At 36.6% G+C, this 27,797-nt stretch overlaps 1 protein-coding gene across 3 annotated transcripts in view; it reads left to right on the top strand.

Annotated features, from left to right (window-relative positions):
- Nucleotides 1-25,193, top strand: part of TDRD5 (tudor domain containing 5) — an 85,242-nt gene extending 60,049 nt beyond the window's left edge. The window contains exons 11-17 of one of the 3 annotated variants that reach the window (XM_029229339.1): nucleotides 577-777; nucleotides 1,279-1,437; nucleotides 3,679-3,843; nucleotides 13,301-13,483; nucleotides 14,248-14,391; nucleotides 20,222-20,432; nucleotides 24,910-25,171. In XM_029229339.1, coding sequence (XP_029085172.1) covers nucleotides 577-777; nucleotides 1,279-1,437; nucleotides 3,679-3,843; nucleotides 13,301-13,483; nucleotides 14,248-14,391; nucleotides 20,222-20,432; nucleotides 24,910-25,157 — 1,311 coding nt within the window. In that variant the 3' untranslated portion in view covers nucleotides 25,158-25,171. Of the gene's footprint in view, nucleotides 1-576; nucleotides 778-1,278; nucleotides 1,438-3,678; nucleotides 3,844-13,300; nucleotides 13,484-14,247; nucleotides 14,392-20,221; nucleotides 20,433-24,909 lie in introns of all 3 variants that reach the window. The other 2 variants (XM_029229340.1, XM_029229342.1) reach the window with 2 other exon arrangements.
- Nucleotides 25,194-27,797: the final 2,604 nt, after the last annotated feature.

The raw sequence follows: 27,797 nt of genomic DNA, 5'->3' as shown, positions 1-27,797 counted from the left end.
TTTTCCTCCTTATCCTGAGCATGAACCCCTAGGGACTCAGCTTAATAAAGGAAAGTCCTCCTCTCCACTCCCTACTCTGGGTGGTTACTGGCTTTGATTTCTGTCCTCTTTGACCTGTGAGACCATCAAAACCGAAGTGAAGATTTGCCTGGATTAGCACATACGCTGAAGGCAAAAATAGTTCCCACTTTCCCTTTAATTTTGGCCTGATAATTTGTTACACTTTTGTCAGTTCTTTGATGCTTTGGGGACATATTTTAAAAATATTTTATCTAGAATATTTAGTTTCTGCAGGAGGGTTGGCCCAATAATCTAACTCAAACATTTCCAAACATGAAAGTTTTTCATCACATTAAAATAAATTTTTCCCCATAATCCCATTTTCATCATTTTTCCTTTATTCTGATTTTTCTCATCCCCAAATCATAAATATCCTCAAATGTGTTATTTTAGTATTTTCATGCTTTGATTTTCCCACTAAAATCTCTAGTTCATTAGGAATTCATTTTTGTATATGTTTTTTATAATTCATGTTTGCATCTGTCATCTGAATCTCATATCTTGTTTGTGTTTCAGGAACATTGGACATCCAGAGCTATTTTGCAGTTCCAGAAGTTGTGTGGTTTGAAGCCATTAGTGGGGGTAGTGGATGAATATGTAGATGGAATTCTTAACATTTTTCTGTGTGATACATCCTCACATGAAGACGTCTATTTCCATCATGTCTTGAGAACAGAGGGCCATGCTATTGTATGCCAAGAAAATGTCCCTTCTAAGGTGGAGCAGTCTGGATGTATTTTGTAATGTATTGTATTTAATCTCAACAGTTTAAGGTATAAGAGAATTTAATACTGAAGGTTATTTGATTTATTCTTTAGCGATATCTGTGAGATTCCTGCCTTCTTAATGCAGAGCACTTTCTTAATTTTCACATGATCACAAAAAACTACATTTGGCTTATTGTCCTTTAGAATATACTTTTATTTTAAATAATTGATTGAGGATTCTGTCTTACCCCCCATTATTTAATTTTCTGAAGTTTACTTAGAGAAGAGCAACAGTCTCTTATTTTGTAATTATTGATAGCAGTGTCTACAGTTTCATTAATATTGATGTTGATAATTTTTGTGGCTAGCAAAAACTATCACTATAGAAAAAAATCTGACTATTAAATTTTAGAAGATAATACATTTCCACAACATTTGAAAATTATGAAGTGCTAACTTTTTCACTTTTTCTCTGAGAAACTAAATTTCCTTCGTATTTTTTTAATCCTAGGGTTTCAGAGACCTCAACCCTTTAACTTTATACACTAAATCCAGTGCAGGGCCAGAGGACATTGTCCTGACAGAACTGGGTTTTCCTTCCCAGCAGCACTATTTTAATGAAGATCGAGAGATAAATCCACAGTCAAAAGAGAGAGAATTATATACCATGGTAAGAGGTTTTTGCAAACATCATCATATTCTTTTTATTATTGTTAATACTTAATGAGTACTTACTATATGCCAAACACTATAAAAGGCACTTTAAATATATTATTTAATACTTATAAAATCCCTGTGATGTAGTGACTATAATTAACCTTATTTTACTGATGACGAAACTGAGGCATTCCTAACCTAGGAAAGTTTGGAAACTATGCAGTAATCTTAACAGTTATCTTGTCTCTCATCATTTGCTGGTTTAAACCTTTACTTCAGCCATGCTTTTCCTGTATGATTTCTCTCATACACTGAATTCCACTGCTGCCTTGCTGCAGTTGTGACCTCACCTACACTGACCCAAATGCTGTTCTTCCCTCTACACTCCTTAGATTCTTCTTGAAGTATTCTCATTTCTTACTTTCTCTGTAAAGCTTGTGGCAACTCCTACCCACAGTAATAATATTATTATGTATTATTCCATCCCACAGTACCAATAATAAAAAAAAAATAACTGACACTTATTGAACTCATACTGCACGGCAGGCACTGTTCTAAGTACTTGCATGTACTAGTTAATTTAATCTTCACAACCACTGTACCAGATTGGTGCCTTAAGATCCCTATTTTAGATATAAGTAAAGTGAAGCACATTAGTAAGTAATAAGTTAAATGATTTTTCAACAAATAAGCAGATAAATAGACATGTCCTCTGAGTCTCATATTCCTCATGGCAACAAATACTGGGCTAAGAATATAGATTGGGTTCACTTTGAGAGCCCAAAATTTATTTTTTTGGACACAGCAAAGCTTTTTTCTTTGAATAAAATATGAAAATATTATTTTGTGTAAGTATGTTTTATATATCTGACTTTTTAAATTATAGGGATGATGTTATTTTTTTAGTGGACTTTTACTATTAGAAAAGATAAAAAGGAAAGGCTACTTTGCTGTACACCTGAAACTAGCACAACATTGTAAATCAACTATATTTCAATAAAAAAATTTTTTAAAAGGCCATTTGACTACTGAGAGATTAACCTACTCTGAAAAATATGTATGAATGTTTACTGCTGCATGTTTAAAATGATGTCAACATTTTAGATTTCATTTTAGTTTAAAATTAGTGGACTTCCCTGGTGGTACAGTGGTTAGGAATCCAACTGCCAATGCAGGGGACACGGGTTTGAGCCCTGGTCCGGGAAGATCCCACATGCCACAGAGCAACTAAGCCCATGCGCCACAACTACTGAGCCTGCACTCTAGAGCCCACGAACCACAACTACTGAGCCCACGTGCAACAACTACTGAAGCCCGTGTGCCTGGAGCCCGTGCTCCACAACAAGAGAAGCCACCACAATGAGGAGCCCACACACTGCTACGAACGGTAGCCCCCACTCGCCACAACTAGAGAAAGCCCTTGCGCAGCAGCAAAGACCCAATGCAGCCAAAAATAAATAAATAAATTTATTAAAAAATAATAATAAAATTAGTTAAAATTAATTGGGCTTGTTTGGCTTTCTGAAACCTGAATTTTTGCTAGTTGTTATTACTTGATTAGAACAGTTATATTTCCTGACTCTTAAATAGTGAGTTGAATTCAACCTTAAAAGTTTTTAGAATATCTTATCATCACTGTTTGATGTCTTTAAATAATCATAGTTCAGTCCTGAAAATGAAATAAGGCCATCTTTTCTGCAAAAAAGATAAGGTCCAAAGCTCCTCTATCCTATCCCAGCCTATATTTTAACATATCAAGACTCCCATATGCTACACACACAGATACACACACGTACACCTACCTCTATACACCGAGTTCCCTGTAATTCCTACTCTTCTTTTAGGCATCCTAACAATTTGTGTTATCTCCTTTATTGCATATTCTCAGACATCCTCCTTCCCCAGTGATATTTTGGTCATATCTCTGTGTTGGCTGTACACTGAAGGTTGTGCTGTGATTATCTGATTGTGTGTCTTCATTGCTATATTTTGATTTCCTTTAGAGCTGAGACCTGTTGCATTCATCTTTATATCCACAGAGCTACCATGTACACATTACGCAATCTGTACTCCATAAATGTTTTTCGGCCTGAACTAGTTTAGTAGGATGGGAAGACCTAGGGTCATGCATAAAGTTAGAAAATAATATGGCATATGCATGAACCATAGCAAAAAATTCCCCTCAGAATTTATAGGCAAGTAGATTTTAGAAATAGTATAGAAAATAAAATAATTTCTCTTTCCTATCTACTAGCGAGATATTAATGATGAAAAGGCTTTCAGTCACCTTAAGTCAATCACCTCAAAGCAGCTGTTAAAGGATTCTGAATTCAGTTCTTTGAAAACCCAAGAGAAGAGCTGTGAAGACGATCCAAAGTGTTCCATCTCCGAGCTACAAGATCTGAAGGAAGAAAGTGAGGTAGGAGAAGGGCAGATAGTTTTTTTAAAGGTAATTAATGTAATGTAATTAATTCGTAAGTGAAGGGTACTGGAATAACATAGCTCTTTAAATCCTACTGCTCCAGTGCCATGAGAGCATCTCCCACAGATGAATTACAAATTCTTCAACAGTCACCAAGACCAAAGTTGCAGCAATATAGCCTTGATCACAAAAAAAGAAACGCCATTATTTGACTTCGATGTGTTTTACTATCCCATAGCTCTGGACAGTCTTCAAGAATTATGCAGTGAATGGAAACTAGTATTGAGAAACGGTATTAAGAAAACCCATCAGGAAAAATGTTGACAACTTTTTTGAAGGATATACTTTATTTTAATCAAATGTTTATGTATTCACAGCTTTAAAAAAAACAAACAAATGTTTGTGTACACACAGCTTAGAGTTCCCTATAACCCCTTGCCCTACATTTCCTATTTCACCGAGCAACCATTTTCATCTCTTTTAGCTGCTTTTTTTGGAATTTACCTTGATTTCTTTCATTAAATAGCATGCTTATGTTATTTCCTGATTCTTCAGTTTTAAGTATGTATGCCCTTCTTACTACTAGAGATGAGGGTTTAGTTCTCTTTCATCCCTTCTCCCCCACCACAAAAATATCCTTTCTGTTCCCCCACCATCATCTTACTAATATAGTTATATCAAACTTTCCATTAGATCACCATTCAATATTTTATTGCTATGACCCTGTAAATGCTATTTACAGCCAAGTAGTATGTTATGGTAAGTTTTCCTTTCCTGCATAACTTTTATTTTCTCTGGTGTTAATATTTCTTTCTCTTTAAATCAACATACAGTACACAATTGACTTTGTATTTGGAGTACTGTCCCATCAATACACGTATAGATTTATGTAACCACCCCCACAATCAGGATGCAGAATGCTTCCATCATCTGAAAAAGCTCCCTGTTGCTACCCCTTTATAATTACATCTCCCCAAATCCGTAACGCCCTAGCAACCATTTATGTTTTCTGTCACTGTAGTTTTACCTTTTCAGAACTATCATATAAGTGGAATCATACAGTATGTAACTTCCCACTAGGGGTTTCTTTGATTCAGCATAGTACCTTCATCCAAATTGTTGCATGTGTCAATAGCTCATTTCTTTTGATGATGAGTAGTATTTTATTGTATGGATGTACCACAGTTTGTATATCCATTCATGCACTGAAGGACATTTTGGTTATTTCAGGTTTTGGTAATTATGAATAGAGCTTCTATAAATATTTGTGTACAGGTTTTTTTATAAACATAATCAGGAGTAGGATTGCTGGTTTATGTGGTCAAACTGTTTTCCAGACTGGGTATACCATTTTGCATTCCCACCAGCAGTGTGTGAGTTCCAGTTGCTCCATATCTTATCAGCACTTGATATGGTCAGTAATTTTTATTTTTAGCCATTCTCATAGGTGTGTAGTAGGATCACAGTGTGGTTTTACTCTGCATTTCCCTAATGACTATGATGCTGACCATCTTATCAAGTGCTTATTTGCCATCCACATGTATTTCTTGGTGAAATGCCTATTAAAGTCTTTTGCCCATTTTTTTATTGTTTTTTTTCTTTCTTACTGTTGGGTTTTTGTTCTGGATATGTTCTGGATAGCCCTTTGTCAGTTTTGCGATTTTCAAATATTTTCTCCCACTTGTAGCTTCATTCTCTTAATGGTGCCTTTCATACAGGAAAGGTTTTTAATTTTGAGAAGGTTCAGTTTATCAGGTTTTTTTCTTTTATGTACAGTGTTTTCAGTGTCAAGACATCTTGACTTAGTTTTACTATAAGGTGTGAGATTTAGGTTAAGTTTCATTTTATTGCATATGGATGTCCAATTGTTCTAGTGCTATTTGTTGAGAAGACTATGCTTTCTCCATTGAATTGTCTTTGTAGACCTTCCAAAAATCAAATGTCCATATTTGTGTGAGACTATTCCTAGACTTTATTTTGCTCCATTGATCTGTCTGTTCCTTTGCCAGTAGCATACTGTCTTGATTACTGTAGATTCATACCTCTTAAAATTAGGTAGTATGATTCCTCCTACTTTACTCTTTTTCAAAATTATTTTTAACATTATGGTTCCTTTTCCTTTCCATTTAAATTTTAGAATCAACTTATCTGTATCTGGGATTTTTATTGGAATTGCATTAAATCTGTAGGTAAATTTGAGGAGAATTAACATCTTTAATCTGTGAGCACAGTATATATATTTATTTAGGTTTTCTTTTATTCCTTTATCAAGGTGTTATAGTTTTTAATATACAGAACATGTTTTGTTATCTTTAGGTATTTAAAGCTAACAAAGATTAAGCTAACTTAGGTAATACTTACCTAATTATTTAATTTACTTTGGGAGCAATTATAAATGATATCTTTTTATTCCAGTTTCTATATTTTCATTGTTAGTATGTAGAAATTGATTTTTGTGTTTTAAGCTTGTATGGTGTGAACTAGCTAAATTCATTTATTAGTTCTAGGAGGTGTTTTGCAGATTTCTTTGGGATTTTCTACGTAGACAATAGTGTTGTCTGCTAATTGGGACAGCTTTATTTTTTCCTTTCCAATCTATGTGTCTTTATCTTCCTTCCTGCCTTATTATTGCACTGGCTAGAATTTCAGACACGATGTTGAACAGGAGTTGTGAGAGAGGATGTCTTTGTTATCCTGATGAAAAGTTTTATCATGCATGCATGGATGTGAATTTTGTTAAATGATTTTTTTGCATATGTTGATATCATGTTTTCTCCTTTATTGTATTAATATGGTATATTACATTAATTGATCTTTAAATATTGGATTAAACTGGCTTTCCTGGGATAAACCCCATTTGGTCATGGTGTATTATTCTTTTTATACACCATGGATTCCATTTGCTAATGTTTTGTTGAATATTGTTATGTCTATTTCCATGAAGGATATTGGTCTGTAGTTTTCTTGTACTATCTTTGTATGGTTTTAGTACCAGGGTAATGCTGGCCTCATAAAATGAGTCTAGAGGCATTTCTTCCTTTTCTGTTTTCTGGAAAAGATAATGTTGAATTAGTTTTATTTCTTTTTTTATTTTTTAATTGACATTTTTATTGTGGTTACTAAAAGATTCATGTGCAGCTATAGGGAATAATACAGAAAGATCTCATGTAATCTTTACCCACTTCCCCCAGTGGTCACATTTTACAAAATTGTAGTACAGTGTCACAATCAGGATATTGACATTGATGCAATCCACCAATCTTGTTCAGATTTCTCCAGTTTTACTTGTACTTATTTGTGTGTGTGTGTATGTATATTTAGTTCTCTACAGTATTAACACATGCAGGTTCATGTATGCAACAGCACAGTCAAGATACTGATAATTCTGTCATCACAAGGGTCCCTGTGTTGCCCCTTTTATGTCCATCCACCCACTCCCTCCCACCACCCCTCTCCCCACTAATTGGTTCTCCATTTATAAAATTTTGTCATTTAAAAATGCTATGTAAGGGCTTCCCTGGTGGTGCAGTAGTTGAGCGTCTGCCTGCTGATGCAGGGGATGCGGGTTCGTGCCCTGGTCTGGGAGGATCCCACATACCGCGGAGCAGCTGGGCCCGTGAGCCATGGCCGCTGAGCCTGCGCGTCTGGAGCCTGTGCTCCGCAATGGGAGAGGCCACAGCAGTGGGAGGCCCGCGTACCGCGAAAAAAAAAAAATGCTATGTAAAATCACATAGTATGTAACCCTTTGAAATTGGCTATTTTCACAAAGTATAATTCAAGTAATTGCATGTATCAATAGTTAGATCTTTTCATTGTTGAGTAGTATTCCATGGCATGCATGTGTCATAGTTTGTTTCATCATTGACCTGTTGAAGGACATTTGGGCTATTTCTAGTTTTTAGCTATTACAGATGAAGCTGCTATGAATGTCTGTACACAGGTTTTTGTGTGGACATAAGTTCTCTGGAATAAATGTACAGGAGCGCAATTGTTGAGTTGTATGGTAATTACAAGTTTAGTGCTTCATCAGTGATATTGGCCTGTAATTTTCTTTTTTTGTGGTGTCTTTGTCTGGTTTTTGGTATCAGGGTGATGCTGACCTCATAGAATTAATTCAGAAGCATTCCTTCCTCTTCAATTTTTTGGAATAATTTGAAAAGGATAGGTTTTAATTCTTCTTTAAATGTTTGGTAAAATTCACCTGTGAAGCCGTCTGGTCCTGGACTTTTATTTGTTGGGAGTTTTTTTTTAATTACCGAGTCAATTTCATTACTAGTAATAGGTCTGTTGAGATTTTCTATTTCTTCCTGATTCAGTCTTAGAAGATTGCATGTTTCTAGGAATTTATCCATTTCTTCTTGGTTGTCCAACTTGTTGGTGTATAATTGTTCTTAGTAGTCTTGTATGATTGTATTTCTGGGGTATCAGTTGTAACTTCTCCTCTTTCATTTCTTTTTTTTTAACATCTTTATTGGGGTGTAATTGTTTTACAGTGGTGTGTTAATTTCTGCTTTATAACAAAGTGAATCAGTTATACATATGCATATGTTCCCATATCTCTTCCCTCTTGCGTCTCCCTCCCTCCCACCCTCCCTATCCCACCCCTCCAGGCGGTCACAAAGCACTCCTCTTTCATTTCTGATTCTGTTTATTTGGGCCCACTCTTTTTCTTGATGAGTCTGGCTAAAGGTTTATCAATTTTGTTTATCTTTTCAAAGAACCAGCTCTTAGTTTCATTGATCTTTTCTATTGTTGTTTTAGTCTCTCTTTCATTTATTTCTACAATATTTTGATCTTTATTATTTCCTTCCTTCTACTAACTTTGGGTTTTGTTTGTTTCTCTTTTTCTAGTTCCTGTAGATATAAGGTTAGATTGTATATTTGAGATGTTTCTTGTTTCCTTGTTTTCTTGTTTGTAGCTTGTATTGTTATAAACTTCCCTTTTAGAACTGCTTTTGCTGCATCCCATAGATTTTTTAGAGCATTGTGTTTCCATTTTCATTTCTCTCCAGGTATTTTTTAAATTTCCTCTTTGATTTCTTCAGTGACCCATTTTTGATTAGTAGCATATTGTTTAGCCTCCATGTGTTGGTGGTTTTTTTGCAGCTTTTTCTTGTAGTTGACTTCCATAGTCTCATACCATTGTGGTCAGAAAATGCTTAATATGATGTCAGTCTTCTTAAATTTATTGAGACTTGTTTTGTGGCCTAGCATGTGATCCATCCTGCAGAATGTTCCATGTGCACATCCAAAGAATGTGATTTTGCTGCTTTTGGATGGAATATTCTGTATATCTCTATTAAGTCCAATTGGTCTGTGTCATCTAAGGCCATTGTTTCCTTATTAATTTTTCTATCTGGATGATCTGTCCATTGATGTAAGTGGAGTGTTAAAGTCCCCTACTATTATTATTTATAATAAAATCCATTATGTTTATTAATATTTGCTTTATGTATTTATGTGCTCCAGTGTTGGGTGTGTATATATTTACAATTGTAACATCTTCTTCTTAGATTAATCTCTTTATCATTATGTAATATCCTTCTTTGTCTCTTGTTACAGTCTTTGTTTTAAGTCTATCTTGTCTGATATAAGTATTGCTAACCTAGCTTTCTTTTCATTTCCATTTGCATGGAATATCTTTTTTCCATCGCCTCCCTTTCAGTCTGTGTGTGTCTTTAGATCTGATGTGAGTCTCTTGTAGGCAGCATTTAGATGGGTCTTTTTTTTTTTTTTTTAAATCCATTCAGCCACTCTGCGTCTTTTGATTGGAGCATTTAGTCCATTTACATTTAAAGCGGCTATTGATAGATATATACTTATTGCCATTTTGTTGATTGGTTCTGGTAGTTCTTTTTGTTCCTTCTTCTGCTCATTTCTCTTGTGATTTGATGACTGCCTTTAGTGTTATGTTTGGATTCCTTTCTCTTTGTGTATATCTATTATAGAGTTTTGGTTTGGGGTTACCATGAGGTTTATATATAACTAACTCTCCCCCTTTTCCTCCCTCCCTATCCCTCTCTTTCTCTCTCTATGTGTGTGTGTATATGTATATATATACATATACACATATATGTAAAGTTTTAAAAGCATATATATATAGTTATTTTAAGTTGATGATCTCAAGTTCAAACACACTGTAACAACCCTGCAGTTTTACTCCCTCCCCCTACCTCACATATAGTGTTTTTTGACATCATATTTTACATCTTTCTGTTTTATGTATCTCTTAACTACTTATTGTAGTTATAGATTATTTTACTACTTTTATCTTTTAACGTTCCTATTAGCTTTATAAGTAGTTGATCTACTACCTTTACTGTTTTTTTTGCTTTTACCAGTGAGCTTTTCCTTTTATAATTTTTATATGTCTAGTTGTGGTCTTTTCTGCTTAGAGAAGTCCCTTTAACATTTCTTGTAAAACTGATGCTGAACTCTTTTGGCTTTTGCTTGTCTTTAAAACTCTTTATCTCTCCTTCAAATCTGAATTATAGCCTTACTGGGTAGAGTATTCTTGGTTGTAGACATATGTCCTGCCACTCCCTTCTGGCCTGCAGAGTTTCTGCTGAGAAGTCGTCTTATGGGAGTTCTCTTATATGTAGTTGCTTTTCTCTCTCTGCTTTTAAGGTTCTCTCTCTATCTTTAATTTCTGTCATTTTAATTATAATGTGTGTTGGTGTGGACCCCTAAGTTCATCTTGTTTGGGACTCTTTGTGATTCCTGGACCTGGATATCTGTTTCCTTTCCCAAATTAGGGAAGTTTTCAGCTATTTACATCTTCAGGTAAGTTCTCTGCCCCTTTCTCTCTCTTTCTTCTCTTTCCAGGACCCCTGTATAATGTGAATGTTAGCATGCTTGATGTCCCAGAGGTCTCTTATTAAACTATCCTCATTTTAAAAGATTATTTTTTCTGTTCAGTTTGGGTAATTTCCACTACTCTGTCTTCCAGTTTGCTAATATGTTCCTCTGTATCATATAATCTACCATTGATATTCCAGTGTATTTTTTATTTCCGTTATTGTATTCTTCAGCTCTGTTTGGATCTTCTTTATATTTTATAATTCTTCGTTAAACTTCTCACTGTGTTCATCCATTCTTCTTCTGCATTTGTTGAGCATACTTACGATCATTACCTTAAACTCTTTATTAGGTAAATTGCTTATATCCACTTCACTTAGTTCCTTTCCTAGGGTTTTGTCTTATTCCTTCATGTGGAACATATTCCTCTTTTTCATTTTGCCTAATTCTCTGTGTTTATATCTAAGTATTGGGTTAGTTTGTTCCATATCCTGCTCTTGGAAAGTGGCCTTATATAGGAGACGTCATGTGGGGCCCAGCAGCACACTCTCCTTTGGTCACCAGAGCTATATTCTATAGGGATGCCCCCATGTGGGCTGCATGGGCCCTTCTGTTGTGACTGGGCCCACTACTGTGGGTGCACTGGTAGTCAAGGCTGGTTGGTTGCCAGGCTCTGCCTTGTGTGGTGGCTTGTGCCAGGTTCTGGGTCGTCTGGTTCTGCGGTGCCAGTCTGCTGGTGGTGGAGCTGGTTTCCAGCACAGCTGGCTGCATGGTTCTGGGTGTCCCAGGGCTGGTTCCAGCCTGCAGGTGGGAAGGGTTAGGTCCAGGCACAACAATCTGCATTTTAATGAGTATGTTTAGTCCATTTACATTTAATAAAATTATCAATATGTTTTGATTTTAGGTCTACCATTTTATTATCTTTCTATTCATTTCCCCAGCTTTTCATTCCTTTGCTCTTCCTTTCTTCTTTTAGTATTCCTGTTTTTTGGTAGTATTCTTTTATTATTTAGCATTCTTCTTTAGTAGCCTATTTTAATTTACTTATTACATTTTCATTGTATATGTATAGTTTTGTACTGATTACTCTAGGAATTACAATATACACCTTTGGCTTTTCACAGTGGACTTAATCAATATTTACCACTTCAAGTGGAATGTAGGTATCTTACTACCATATAGGTCTTTAGCCCTTCCCACCTTCTTTATTTTCTACTATGTATAATAACTATATTGAGAATTTATAATGTTATATTTTTCGCTTTCCATCTTCAAACATTCTGAAAAATTCAAGAGGGGAATAGTCTATTATATTTACCCAGATATCTACTTTTTCGGTTGCTCTTCCTTTATTTCTGATATTCCAAGTTTCCTTCTGGTATCATCTCCTTTCTATTCAAAGAACTCCCTTTAGTGATTCTTTTAGGGCAAGTCTGTGGAAAACAAATTATTTTTGTTTTCTTCATTGAGAATGTATTTATTTCATCTTCATTCTTAAAGGATGCTTTTGCTGGATGTAGAATTCTAGGTTGCCAGTTCTTTTCTTTCAACCCTTTAAAAATTCCATTTCACTTCCTTCTAGCTTTCATGTTTTCTGATACAAGATATGTGCAGTGTTGATATTGTTGTTCCACTATAATAATGTGTAATTTTTCTTTGGCTTCATTCAGGATATTTGTTTGTCTTTAGTTTTCACCATGTTGATCGTAATCTATGTAGGCACGAATTTCTTTGAGTTTATTGTGTTTGAGTTTTGCTAAGCTTTTCGAATCTGTAGGTCTGTGTCTTCCCAAACCAAATTTGGGAAGTTTTCAGACATATTTCTTCAAATAACTTTTCTGCACTGCATTCTTTTTCTTCTTCTTCTTGGACTTTGACGACACAAATGTTAAACCTTTTGGTATTGTCCCATAGTTCCCTGAGGCTCTATTTTTGTATGTATGTTTGTTTGTTTTCCAATTTTTTTCTCAGTTGTTCAGAGTGGATAATCAGATTGGATCTATCTTCAAGTTTGTGCATTCTTTACTCTCATCTCTGTCCTGCTATCAAAAAGAGAGTGACAGAGCTCTATAGTCAGTATAAAACAACCCTTCATTTAATTCTACTGTTTTTATTATATATTTGCACCGTCCTCAGCTTTACCCTCCAGAAGACCTCTAGTCTTCCAGCAGGAGGAAGAGGTGTAGTTTCCTGGGTGTTTTAAATAGGGGAGGGTACCTGGAGATCTAACTGCTTCTTACACAGACTTTTAACGAGAGCTCTTGTTTTCATTCCCACTTTACACCCTCAATTCCAAAAACTCTGTAGGAGCAATTCCTGAACTTTTGCAGTATTTATGGTATAAATTTGGGTTGACTCTCAGTTTTTCCTGCTCCAAGCTCAGGATTCCACTTTCTCAGGACTGCATAATAAGTTGTCAGTTGTCTGATTTCCTGTATCCAGAACATAGGTGATATTTTCTCCTTTTACATTCTCTTTGACCATAAGTTTATACCTTAAATTATTTTATTTTGGTGATGTGTCAGGAGAGAGAGTAATAAATTATGTACTCAAACTTCCATCTTTACCTGGAGTTAGGAAAAATTTTAAACCTAAATTTCAAAATACATACAGGAATCATAAATTAAAGTTTTATTTGTCACCTGATACATTCTAGGATGAGATTCCCACTGGAATGCCATGCCTGGAGTCAGTAACCATAGGTGATGATATATGGGATGAGAACTGGATACCTTTGCAGGCTGAAATGGGAGAAGGAAGTGATGCTGCCTCCCACTTATCTACCTCAAGGCTTGATGGAAAGAAACCATATTCATCATGTAAAGAAATGCCACAGAAGGTTAGATCCTTGGGAAAACATAAAGCAAATCACTACTGCAAAAGGAAATATTAATGTAATTGTCCAAGCCTCAAAAAAGCTATGCATTCTGCATTTCATAGGGATTAATCAGACAATAATTCAGAAGAATGTATTCCCACCCCCACCCCCCCACCAAAGATGGTAGTGTTAGGGATGGGGGCAGGATGAAGCAGGGGAGAGTAAACCATGGACTTATTGTGGCTATCTATTCTATCAATCATTATGATTTTTGTTTTACCATTGGCACCTAGTCACAGCCTTAGGATCTAGAAATAAACAGTTTTCCCTAATTTAATTTTTATTGCATTGCCTTGTAATATTATGTCTGGATCTCTGCAGTGAGTATATTTACTAATATTGGGCCCTATATATTTGAATTTTAATTTATTTTCCACCAGCTCTTAGAAAGAAGAACTATCAACACTTAAGTTGCCCCTTGTTATTTGTGCCATTTAAATACTGGATGATCATGAAAATCATCTAACCATGAAAACAGTATTGAAGAAAATACTACAAAGAGAGTTGTGTTTTTTTAATGTGATCTGTGTATTCAGAGGAATTCAGTGTATTGAGCATGGACCAGTGAAGCAAGGGGGAAAACTCACACTGATATAGAAAGTTAATAAATATCTTTTCTTGTTTAGTATACATTGCCTCTTTGCCTTTACCTTGCCCAAGTTATCCTCCATTTGGATCATATGGCACTATGTCTCAGTTTATTGTTGCAATTTTTTTCTCTATAGGATTGGTGTTTTTCTACACCCAAAGATATATGGGATGTTTCATGGCAGCCTTCAGGCCTTGTGAGTGGGAAGGAAGTAGAAGTTGAAAAACCAGAAGGACTGGGTGCTCAAGAAAAAAATACTGGCACAACCGGAATTCAAAATGTAAATGTCTAACGAATGTTATTGTTACAAGTTTTCATGAGGAAATACTTTCACTTTTAGGAAGTAAAATTCTGGTTAATGATCCCTCTCTTAGCATTTGGTACAATACATATACATAAAAATGTATGTTTATTTAAAAATAAATTTCAGTTAACTTACTGTAGTTATTCATCTCTCCAGAAAAAAATTCTGAGACTAGAATTAAGAGATTGATTAAGCCTCTACATTAGGGATAGGGAAAACAGGTATTTTCACTTAATCATATATTTTAAGTTCTGTATCTGTCCTATCATCTAGGCCAGATTTTTTCTTTTTGTTGCTTTGGCAGAAAACACTAACCCTGGAGCAAAATCCGTTTGTTTTGTGTTTCTCCATCCTGAAAACAGCAGGACTGTTTGTGTGAATCGTGAAATTTGGCTAATGGTCTCTGTACTTTTGTGCATTACATTGAAAATGAAGGACTCAAGTCTAGGAGAATTGTTGAAAAGCAGATTTGTGGAAGATGAACCTTCTGAGTGATATATTTTCTACAGAATATAGTTACTTTGCATGAGATCATTGATAAAAGTATGCTGCATTACATAGAACAGTCTGTTCCAGAAATGTAGGTTACTTAAAGCACAGATTTAGCTTTAGGATAAAATAAACTTTTATATTTGTTTCTCAGGTAGTCTTTCTTTAAGATATAATAGCTTTATTGAACTATAACTCACATACCATGTAATTCACTTAAAGTATGCAATTCAAATAACTTTTAGTATACACAGACTTGTGCAACCACCCGTATAATCCATTTTAGAACATTTTCATCACCCCTTCAGAAAAAAACCACTATCCCTTTGGTATCTGGGTAATGCTGGCATTGTAAAATGAGTTTGGGAGTGTTCAGTTTTTTGGAAGACTTTGAGAAGAATTGGTATTAATTATTCTTTAAATGTTTGGTAGAATTTTACCAGTGAAGCCATCTTATCTTGTGTTTTTCTTTGTTGGGAGGTTTTTGATTACTGATTCAATTTCATTACTAGTAATCTGTCTGTTCAGATTTTCTATTTCTTCCTAATTCAGTCTTGCAAGACTGTATGTTTCTAAGAATTTATCCATTTCTTTCAGATTATCCAGTTTGTTTGTGTACAGTTGTTTGTAATGGTCTCAAAATCCTTTTCAATTCTGTAGCATTAGTTGTAATGTTTTTTGTTTTCTGATATCATTTGAGTCTTTTTTTCTTCATTAGTCTAGCTAAAGGTTTCTCAGTTTTGTTTATATTTTCAATATATAAAACAACTCTTAGTTTCATTGATTTTTTTCTTTTCTCTATTTCATTTATTTCTGCTCTAATTTTTACTATTTCCTTCTGCTAACTTTGGTCTTAGTTTGTTCTTCTTTTCTTAGTTCCTTAAGGTGTAAAATTGAGTTGTTTGAGATCTTTCATCCTTTTTTTAATGTTTTATTGCTAGAAACACCCCTCTTAATTCTTCCTTTGCTGCATCCCATAAATTTTGGTATACTGTGTGTTTTCATTTTTGTCTGTCTCAGAATATTTTCTAATTACCTTTGATCTTTTTTGACCCATTGGTTGTTCGGGAGTATGATGTTTAATTTCCCATATTTCTGACTTTAATCTTCCTTTTTGAGGGATATTCTCCATGAGTATTGAATGATAGGTTGGCACTGTTTTCTTTCGATGCTTTGAAGATGTCATTCCTTTATGTTCTGGCTTCTGTTGGATTGCCAGCTGTCAGTTACCATTGCTCCTTTGAAGGTATGTCTTTTTTTCCCCCTCTGGCTTCTTTTAAGATTTTTCTGTCTTTTGCTTTCAGCATTTTGATAATTATATATCTAGATGTGATTTCCTTTGGATTTATTCTGCATATGTATCACTGAGCTTATTAAATCAGCAGATGGATACTGCTCATCAGTTTTAGAAAATTCTGGTCCATTTATCTAATCAAACACTGCTTCTGCCTCATTATCTCTCTCCTTTCCTGCTGGCATTTCAGTTCTACGTATGTTAGAACTTTTGGCTGAGTCCCACTTGGGCTCTGTTTTCTTGTTCGCTCTCTTTTTTTCTTTTGCAATGCCTCTGTTTGGAGGTTTTATATTGATTATTCCAGTGCACTAGTCCTGTCTTCTACAGGATCCAGTCTGCTGTTAAACCCACACGTTGAGCTCTTAATTTCAAACATATTATTTTCCAGTTCTAGAATGTCCATTTGATTCTTTATTTTATAGATTCCAGTTCTCGGTTTAAATTCTCCATATTTTCCTCAATTTTGTCTGTAACTTCCATTTTCTTGAACATGTTAATAATCATAGTTATTTTAAAGTCTTTTGCAGATAATTTCAATATCTGAATTACCTTTGAGTGTGTTCTTACTGCCTTTTTTCTCTATTTGATCTTGTCATTTGATCCTGTTTTGGGCATTCAGGGGAGGGGAAAGACAGGCGGAGCGTACCTCATGGTTCTTTTTAATTGAATGTTGAACATTATGGAATTTAGAGAGGCTCTGGATGAGATAGCTTCCTCCAAAGAGGGTTCAGTTGTCTAGTGGCTGGCAGATACCAGCCAGTCACCTTCACACATATTGAGGCTTGGTTTAGGTTTGGTGAGGACTGCTATATTTCACTTTTGTCCCTAGTCCTTGAATGTGGCTCTTACTCCTAAAGCATGATTCTTTGGAGATCTCAGCTGAAAGCCTGAGGAGTTTGTCAAAGCTCCTCCGCATTCGTGGGGCTCAGACTCCATCCTCTGTCTCCTCAACTTAATTGAGATATAATATACATACCATACAGTTCACCCATTTAAAATGTACAATTCAACGGCTTTTAGTATATTCACTAGTTTACTAGCATATTGTGCCTCCATCATCACCATAAGAATTTCAGAACATTTTCATTATCTCAAAAAGAAACGCATTCTTCAGCTGTCACCCCCACCCAAACTCCCCAACCCTCTTCCCCCCAGGCAACCACTCATCTTACTTTCTCTATTGATTTACTTATTCTTCAGGACATTTCATATAATTGGAATCAATACAGTGTGTGGCCTTTTGTGTCTGGCTTCTTAGCGTAATGTTCTCAAGGTTCATCATGTTGTATCATGTATCAGTACTTTACTTCTTTTTGTGGCTGAATAATCCATTGTATGGATAGGCCACGTTCTGTTTATCCATGTGTCAGCTGATGGACATTTGAGTTGTTTCTGTTTTTCTGCTATTATGAATAGTGCTGCTGTGACATTTGTGTATGTGTTTTTATGTGGACATACATTTTCAGTTTTCTTAGGTATATACCTAAGAGTTGAATGGCTGGGTCCTATGTTAACTCTGTGTTTAGTGTTTTGAGGAATTGCCAGACTTTTCCAAGCAGTTGCAACATTTTACATTCCCACCAGCAATATAAGAGTGTTCCAATTTGTCCACGTCTTTGCCAACACTTGCTATTATCTAGTTTAAAAGATTATACAGGGCTTCCCTGGTGGCGCAGTGGTTGAGAGTCCGCCTGCCGATGCAGGGGACGCAGGTTCGTGCCCCGGTCCTGGAGGATCCCACATGCTGCGGAGCGGCTGGGCCCGTGGGCCATGGCCACTAGGCCTGCGTGTCCGGAGCCTGTGCTCTGCAACGGGAGAGGCCACAACAGTGAGAGGCCCGCATACCGCAAAAAAAAAAAAAATTATAGCCATCCTAGTGGGCATGAAGTTGTATGTTGTGGTTTGGGGCTATTCTTTCGATTGCATAAGTTAGTGTTTCAGAAATCATGAACATGTTTCTTGAAAATCTGCCACTAACCTCTAGTTCCATAAAGGTATATTTTCAGACAACTACGAGGGAGTCAGTAGTTGATAACTACAGAGGGATAAATCTGGTAGAGCAATGCTTCTCAAACTATAATGTTCATACAGATCACCTGAGAATCTTGTGAAAATGCAGATTCTGATTGAGCATATCTGGTATGGGGACTGAGGTTCTCCATGTCTTACAGGCTTCCAGGTGATGCTGAAGCTGCTTTATGGTGAATCACATTTTGAGCAGCAGCACCCTAAACCACTGTTTAGAGGAAGAGACTCTTACTTTTCAATTAAGTGCTTAAGTTGACCACAGGCACTTGCTTTCAGTACTGGCATACACATTTAGAAGGCATTCACCTATGTTCTTTTTTTCCAGTGTGAAAAGCTGTCAGAATGCATTTAAATATGTTTTAACAATTTGTCTTTCTTCAAAATCATATTTATCAGGAAAGAAAGAAAGATACAGCTTTTAAAAAAACTGTTTCTGATTTTGATTTTGTTAAACTACTGAAAATAGGCAGCAGGGCTTAGTGTAAAAAACACCTGTCTGGGAGTTCTGTAATCTGTGGCTTAGTCTTTACCACAAGTTTGAACAAGTTGGCTTTTGGGGCCTTAGTTTATCCGTCTACAAGGACTGATTTGGATTAATGATCTTTCCAGCTCTAAAAGTTTGCCATATTAATATTTACTTAATTATCACTGAAGCTTTATTGAAAGAACCTCATTTTCAGTGAGAATAAACTTAAAGGGTAGCTAAAGCACATACATGAAGTTGCATAAATTAAGCAAAAAATTGAATCCAGCTCTTTGCTCTCCTGAAGTAGCATACTGTATGGCAGGATAGCTATGTGGACTTTTAGAGTTTTCATTTTTGCTGCCAGATAAAGGGGCACAGCCATTTGTATATGACATAATTATATATCAGTCACATCCATGCCAGCCATGTTTGAAAATGAACAAGGTGTTTCCTAATGGAAGAAAAAAGGAATGCAAAAGGAATGCCAGCTGATATTAAATGTCTACTCCACAGCCTAAAGAACACACAAAGCTACATTTTCTGTTTGTATAAATTTTGTTTCAGTTTACCCTGGGCAGATCCCAGGCTGTAAGCCACTTAGGTCGGTTCATTACGGCCTGGTCCTGATGGGGCCCACTTAATCGTCAGTGCCAGTTAGTTAGCATCACAGAAGACAAATTCTCTGAGACACTGTAAACTGCAGCTATTTCAGCAGCGACTCTGTGGTAGGATATAGGATCTATTGATTAAAATTTGGCACTTCATTCATGAGCTTTAGCCCAAATCGAGGCTTTGTTTGGGAAGTTCATCTTTTCCTCTCAAACCCTGATTCTTAGTACTCCATTTTGTCACTTCTTCGGAGGAGCCCTCCCTTAAGTCCTTTGTGTTCTCCTAGCATGTTTTTGATGCTGCGGAATGCAGTTAATGCCTTCTTCATGGCCACCTGCAGCACGTGTACTGTTTCCCTAGCCAAGGACTGTGAGCTCCTTAGGGACAGGGATCGTATTTACTGGGAGGCGGTGTAATGGAGCAGAGAGAACATAGGCTAGCCTGAGTTCATCCCTCTGCCTTGTCGCTTACTGGTTGACATTGGATAACTTGGTAAGCCTCTTGTAAAAAAGCATTATGCTAAGTAAAGGAAGCGGTAATAAAGAAGATGCAACCTAGGAAAAACGTTCTGATGTTTCATTGAAGAAACACATGCCAAGAACCTAACATTGTGCCTGACAATGAGTGCTCAGTGAATGTTATTTCTCTCATTTCCTGCCGTTCTTCCTTGGCAGCCCTCAGTACCATGTTTGCTCATAATATGCATTCAATACGTGCTTCTTGAATTAATGGTCACTAAGTTAGAGACGGACCTGTTTTCCAGAGAGTATCTAGATTTTTAAAAGTGGGGAGTTTTATTTATTAATTATGATATGAAAATATTCTTTTGTATATAAGTAAGGAAACAAAATAGACTTAATTCTTACTGTTGAACTAACAGTTACTTTTCATGCTTTTGCCCCATTTTCCCCATTCTGTAGCAACCAAACTTAAAGAGTTCCTCAGATTCTCCCACGTTGCCCGAATTGGAGGAGTTCTACATCTCTCTTATCCAGTCACAGCAGTCAGCAGAAGGTGGCCAGTTTGAGCCTAGCAGCATTGAGACTTGTCCAAAGCAATTTCAGCTGTCCACAGCAGTGCTCAACTCAACTCCTGCAGTGGTCGATTCCTCACAAAAACACTCTGGTTCAGGTAGGTTGACATACAGTTGACAAATGCAATGGTTTGCCACGTTGTTAAAAACCTTCATTTATCTTTTCAGAACATGACTTGAAAAATTGCTGATGTTAGCATTTGCCTGAACTCCTCCAGTTGTTCGCTTTCACTTTGCCACTCTTCTTTTTTTTTCTGCAATTTGGGGGGTGGCGGGGTCAGGTTTATGCACAGTAAAACTTGCCAGTTTTTAAGTGTACAATGCTATGAGTTCTGACAAATGTGTACAGTCTTGTAATAAGCACCACAGTCATGATAATAGAATATTTCCGTCAGTCTAAAAGGCTTCCTCATATCCCTTTGCAGTCATTCTCTCCCCCTACTTTCTGGCTTCTGGCATGTTACTTTTCCTTTTCTAGAATTTCATATAAAGGGAGTCATACAGTATGTAGTTTTTATGTCTGATTTCTTTCATTTAGCGTGATTTTTAGAGATTCATTTATGTTGTTGCTGGTGTCTAAAGTTTGTTCCTATTCATTGTTGAGTGGTACCCAGTTGTATGGAAATACCTCAATTTGTTTATCTGTTCACCAGATGACAGACATCTGGATTGTTTCCAGATTTGGGCCATTATGAATAAAGCTGCTGTGAGTGTTCACATACAGCTCTTTGTGTAGACATATGTTTTTTATTTCTATTCAGCAAGTACCTTGGAGTGGAATTGCTGGGTCATATGCTAACTGCATGTTTAACTTTTTTTTTTTTTTAAATAAATCTATTTATTTATTTTTGGCTGTGTTGGGTCTTTGTTGCTGTGCGTGGGTTTTCTCTAGTTGCAGCGAGTGGGGGCTACTCTTTGTTGCGGTGCACGGGCTTCTCATTGCAGTGGCTTCTCTTGTTGCGGAGCATGGTCTGTAAGTGTGTGGGCTTCAGTAGTTGTGGCACATGGGCTCAGTAGTTGTGGCTCGCGGGCTCTTGAGCTCAGGCTCAGTAGTTGTGGTGCACGGACTCAGTTACTCTGCGGCACGTGGGATCTTCCCGGACCAAGGATGGAACCTGTGTCCCCTGCATTGGCAGGCGGATTCTTAACCACTGCAGCACCAGGGAAGCCCCTGTTTAACTTTTTAAGAACTGCTAAAATGTTTTCTGAAGTGGCTGAACCATTTGGTAATTCACACCAGCGATATACGTAAGTTCTGATTGCTTCATCTTCTTGGCAACATATTATATCGCCAGTCTTTTAAAATTTTACCATCCTAGTGGGTGTGTGGTGGTATCTTATTTTGGTTTTAATTTACATTTTCCTATTTGCCAGTGATGTTGACTATGTTTTCATGTGTTTATGTACCATCTGTATATCTTCTTTAGTGAATTGCCTGTTGAAGTATTTGTGCATTTTTGTTGGATTATCTTCTTTTTATTGATTTGTAAAAATTCTTTATTCTGGTTACAAAACCTTTGTCAGATTCATCTGTTGCAAATACTTCAGGTATGTGGCTTGCCTTTTCATTTCCGTAACAGCATCCTTGGAAGAGCAAAAGTTTTCCTTTTGATGAAATCAGATTTGTTGATTTTTTTTTCCTTTATAGTTTGAACTTTTTGTGTCCTATTTAGAAATCTTTCCTAACTCAAGTAACTAAGACTTCCTCTTACATTTTCTTATAAAAGTTCTATAGTTTTAGGTCCTGCATTAGGTCTGTGATCCAGTTCGTTAATTTTTGTGTATGGTGTGGTGTAAGGATCAATGTTTATTTTGATTACATATAATTATTCAGCTGTTTCAGCATGATTTATTGAAAAGACTGTCCTTTCTCCATTAAACTGCCTTGATGTCTTTGTCAAAAGCCAATTAAGTTGTATATGTGAGGGTCTATTTCTGGACTTTCATTCTGTTCTATTACTATTACGTCTGCCTTTATACCACTGTCTTGATTTTTGTGGCTTTATAATAAGTCTTGAAATCATATAAATTTGTTCTTCTTTTTCAAATTGCTTTGGCTATTCTAGGTCATATTCCATATGAATTTTAGGGTTAGTTTAATTTCTACTGAAAGCCTGCTAAAAGCTTTATTGGGATTTTTTTTTAATCTCTAGATCAAGTTGGGGAGAAGTGACATGTTAACAATATTGAGTCTTCTGATCTATGAGCATAATATAACCTTTTCTTGTTCAGTGTTTAATATGTTCTTTTCCCATCCAGTATATTTTTCATCTCAGAAGTTCAATTTATAATCTCTAGGGTTTGGTTTGGGTCTTTTTTATATCTTCCATCTTTCTCTTCAGCATACTCAACATTCACTTCTTGAATACTTGGAGTGTTCTTATGACAGCGATTGTAATACCCTTGTCTTGTGATTCTAGCATATGTATCATTTCTGCATTCTGTCATTTCTGAATTGGCTTCTACTGATTGGTTTTTCTCCTAATTACAAGTCATATTTTTCTGCTTCTTTGTGTATCTGGTAATTTTTTATTGGATGGCAGATGCTGAATTATATGTTGTTGGCTGAATCTCTTTTTCTTCCTTCCTCCCTCCCTCCCTCCCTTCCTTCTTCCTTCCTTCCTTCCCTCCCTCCCTGCTGTCTATGTATAATTTATTGCGGGGGGGAGGAATGTAATTAAATTACCTGAAATTGCTTTGATTATTTCTGTGTTTATTTTAGGTTTCATTAGGCTGATTTAGAAAAGCCTTAAGTCTGTTGGCCCTGCTAGGCAGTACCTTTCTGAGGGTATTGATGGGACTTGATGTCCTATGTGTTAGGATGTCTTTACACTGTAGCTGGTGGGAACACAAACTATTTTGCCCCAGTATAAATTGCCTAGTGTTTGTTCTGCCTACTCCTTTCAGGTAGGTTTTCTCCCTGGCCTTGGTGGTCCCCTCACATACGTGAGCCAGATCGCTACCCAGCCTAAGACTCAAAGCGACCTCTGCAGGTCTCCAGCTTCTTCTCTCTCTGCAGCTGCCTCTTCACTTGTACTTTTCCCCCACGAATTCCGGACACCTGGCCTCCATAAATTCCAAACTCTGTCTTCTCAGCACAGGGAGACCTCCAGGCTCAATGTGGACTCTCCCTCCCTGTACTGCAGCCTGGGCTTTATTTTGACAGTGAGCTCAGGCACTTGTAGGGCTCACTTTGTTTCCCGTCTCTCAGGGAGCACTGTCCTCTGAGCTTGTTGTTCAGTGTCTGAAAGCTGTTGTTTTATATACTTTGTCCAGTTTTTCAGTTGTTTAAAGCAGGAGAGATTATTTTTCAATCCCTGTTTAATTAGCATCATGTCTGGAAGCAGAAGTTTTGCTACTCTTTTAAATTCTTTCATCGTGTGTCCCTGCTTTCATGTTTTTATACCTTTTAAAATCTGAGCTCACCAACGACTTCCTGTAAAGCCCCATTATTTCACTAGAACTCACTGTCTCTTTTCCACTCTAGTGGGCATTAATTATAGTCTTGCGGTCAGAGTTTTACTTTTTAGAATACCCTGTAAAATTCTCCTTAATTTAATTTATCATAAATATATGGCACACGTACCACATGCTACTGCTGCTAGATGCTAAAGATGCAAAATAAGATATTGGATTACGCCTGATATTTTTCTGAATTTTTGAAATCTGTAATTTTAAGGTCTAGAGCGGTGCTTTTCAGAATGTAGTCGGCATACCCGTACTAGCCTGTGAAGCATTTGTGATGATGGACAACACAATAGCACATTGTTTAGCTCCCCTAGTTTTTTTTTTTTTTTTCCTAAAGGAGGACTTTCTTGAAGGAAGCAGTGTGTTGGTTTATATGTTGGCAAAAGCTCCTTCTCTCATTGCAGGCAGGTTCAAACAATTCATAGACCAGCTCCTTCAGTAGCCCTGGTCTAGAGTGCACATGTGAGGATGCTAGTATCCACTTCCGTGGCTATTAAGAACGCTCAGCATGGAGTTCCCAGCAGTTTTATTCCATTGAAAAGATTACTTCTTCTTAGTTAAACTAATTCCCAAGGAATTCTTTTTGTGGCTAATAATTGGCTTTTGGAATTTCTTAGCAAACACAGTTAATGTTAATTAATGTTAATTTTCATTTTTATGGTCAGTTTGGTCAGTTTTGTTTTTATGCTGGCAGACTTGGAATTGGGACCACTTTCACAATAGAGAAGGCCCGTGGGACACCATTTTGCTCACTGCTGAGAGGAGGAAGTAAGGGAGCTTAAGGATTCTTCCCTGGAATTGGAATTATATCCAATTTATTTTTTTGATGTCCTAGAAAGAGATCTTCCCTTCCTTATTCACAAGTAGATATTTTGTCCTCTCTTCTTTGCCCTCATCCTGACAAGATTTATTTTATCTCAGCGCATGATCCCCCATCCTCATCTCCTTTCCATTTTTTGACTGGTTTCTGAGTCTCTTTCTCTCTGATTTGCCATTGGTAATTGGCACCACCTAACCAGAAGATGGTTGTAACACACGTTACTAAAGATCTAGAATGGGAGAGTGTGAGAACCTCTTGAAAAGACCTGTGTTTTCTTTCTTTTTCAGTGGAAAGCTCTCCAGAGAGCCTAGAGAATGAAGATTTTTCTAGTAGCCATGCTATTACAGTGTTCAAAGATAAAAGTCAGGGAGCCATGGACCAGCTGTCTTTGATTTTGTCTCCTGAGCACCAGATTTCTCAGAAGCTCTACATTCCTCGAAGCACAGCCACTGCTGCCTTAGGAGCTGCTGCGCGGCTAGCCACATCCAGGAGACTCCTGCACTGGTACCCCAGTGAGAAAAGGATGGAAGCATGAGAGAGGAGGGAGGAAAAAATAAACTAGATGCTTAGGGCCTGGTGACCTCCCAGGCCGAAAGAGAAGGAGGTGTTGAGACAAAGTAGTATTTTGATAGTTGATGCTTTTGTCTTTCTGTGTGACTCTTTGTTAGCTTTATTATGCGAACAGTCCCCTTTGTTGTGTAAGTATTGATGTTTAATGTTAATTTTCATTTTTGTGGATGTTTCTTTTTCTGTATGGTTTTGTTCACCTTTGTTCAATGTTGTAGTTTAAAGAAGTTTTTGTGTTTCTATAAATGTTTTTTTTTTTAACATCTTTATTGGGGTATAATTGCTTTACAGTGGTGTGTTAGTTTCTGTTTTAGAACGAAGTGTATAAATGTTTTTCTTGTATATATCATGACTGATAAATGTAAACTGAAAAACTAATGTTTTGTGATCCATATGTAGTAAGACAAAAATTCTCACATCCCTATCTCCAGAAAAAGGATTGTCTGAATTTTAAGGCTGCCTTTTCTCATTTGAAAACTTCTATATCATAGAGAGAATCAAGGGCTCCAATCTTTACCATCATTATTTCTTTGAAATACTAGGATCAGTAAGAAAATCCACACCATGAAGCTTTGGTCATGTGAACCCTTTTACATTTAAAAAAAATTAAGCTATCTTTCAATATAGGCAATTCCTTGAAGATTGACAGCAAAATTATAGAGACCGATTGTTGAAACTTAGCTGAGCCATCTCTGTAAGTCATCATAGTTCCCTGGAGCCTCAATGTAACAATAGTTAAACAGTGGTATTGTTTAAGCATTTATATAACATGATGTTCTCTGAAGTCCAGTTTATTATGTGACATTCTGTTTAGCTCATAGTATAAACCATCAGGAGAAAAGACTGAAAGGTGAAATTAAAGAATGTGAGTGATACAAATTTCTTTGTGATAAAATACCAGACTTATACCCAAATGTAAAAAATCCAATACAGAAGCATTTCTTAGTGGTAAAATCAGAGAAAGAGGTGTGAATTACTGGCACGCTGCCTATGACTAGGTTCTCACCCTTCTAGCCCCTCTTCTAAGGCCTCCTGTTTTGGCGTTAAATGGCAGAGCTGGCCCCTAGTTCCTTTCTCTCTTTCTACAGTAAGGAATGTCTCCTCTTTCCTTCTCAGTTACTTAATCAGCAAAATGTCCACTGAGGAAGGGAGTGAGATGAGAGTAAATATCAGAGTGCATTTCAATGTAGAGTGTTACTGGTTGAAACTTCTTTCTTAGAATGAAGTGATCATGAAACAAAGTTTATTCCAAAGTCTCTAACTACTGAGTGTTTTGGTTTAAAAACTTTAGAGAAAACATATTAAATGCAGTAAAATTTTAAAATCCAGATTTACCTTTAATTCCAACATATCTATAAGAATGATGGTATGCTAATTGACAAAAAAACTGTAGTCTGGAAACGTCAGTGATAGTTGACCCGGAAAGAACAGGTTTCCCATTGGGGTTTTTGTGATTTTCCATCAGACATCTTTATTGGAGAAGACAGTTGAAGAGTTATATGGAGGATCAATGAACAGTTAAATATCACATGACAGTTAAACTTCATATGTGATACTCAACCGTGATATGAACTGGAAAAGCTGTTTTTCATACAAGTTTAGATAATTATCCACAATTTGTTTCTAAAGAAGAAAATTCATTTTGGATGATGCTTCTTAGAATTCATTCTTTAGAGAAAAAACCCAGAATATTGAGTTATATTCATCACTTCTCAAGATGGACAATTATTGGGTTTCCGGCAGGGTGAATCTGGTAGAAGCAGTATTTACATATTTAGTAGGTCAAACTGTAACCCTCTCTATAATGGCACAAAACCACCAGCAGGAACTCTACCAACACCGGGTAACCTGACAGCAACTAATTTCACACTTTGCCAGTTAGATGGGGATAATGGAATCACTGTGCCAATAAGGCTCTTTCAGAATCCTATCCATTTGCAAATGGCTACACAGAGAATCATTTAGACAGACCCATGCCAAACTAATGAGTGTCAACACACTTTGACAGAAGCCTATTTAGTAATGAATAGTTAAGATCCTATTTGAATTAGCAGAGTGAAGAATGAACCTTTGGAGGCTCGTACATTTTGACTACTTGACTTTGACTAGGACAGCCAATCTGCCAATATGTTTCCCTACCTTCTCCCAGAAGGTGTGCTTTGTTTGGTAGTTAACTGAAATAGCTCAAAGCATCAAACAAATTTAATAGATCATTTGAAAATGAATAAATAGGTTTCTGTATATGGGCAGGGATAGCAATAAGAAATGTTCAAAAGATCGGGAGATGCTCGTGGTTAAGGGTTAATTATATTTTATTGACAAAAGATGGGTTGATATCTACTATACTTAGAACAGGCCCTCCCCACCCCCATATTTTTGGTGTTAAGGATCTATTAGAAGTAGTGATGGTCCCCAAGAAATGTTGACTGGGAAGTGGGGGCCTGAGGTGTGTGTTGAGGGAATGGGGGTGAGAACACACAGGAGAATCCTGGTTGTAAACTCCTTAGGGGTAGAAGAGAGAGCGGCTTTACTATTAGCCACTCAGGTTTTAACTCCAGTGGCTTGTGCCAGTACCCCTTTCCCATCCAAAAACACACCATGGGATATC

This window comes from Monodon monoceros, unplaced genomic scaffold, assembly GCF_005190385.1.
Source record: "Monodon monoceros isolate NGI ecotype Baffin Bay Population unplaced genomic scaffold, NGI_Narwhal_1 Super_Scaffold_18, whole genome shotgun sequence".
Classification (NCBI taxonomy): Eukaryota; Metazoa; Chordata; class Mammalia; order Artiodactyla; family Monodontidae; genus Monodon; species Monodon monoceros.
The sequence above is the reverse complement of the archived record's forward strand: the minus strand, read 5'-3'. Positions and strand labels throughout refer to the sequence as shown.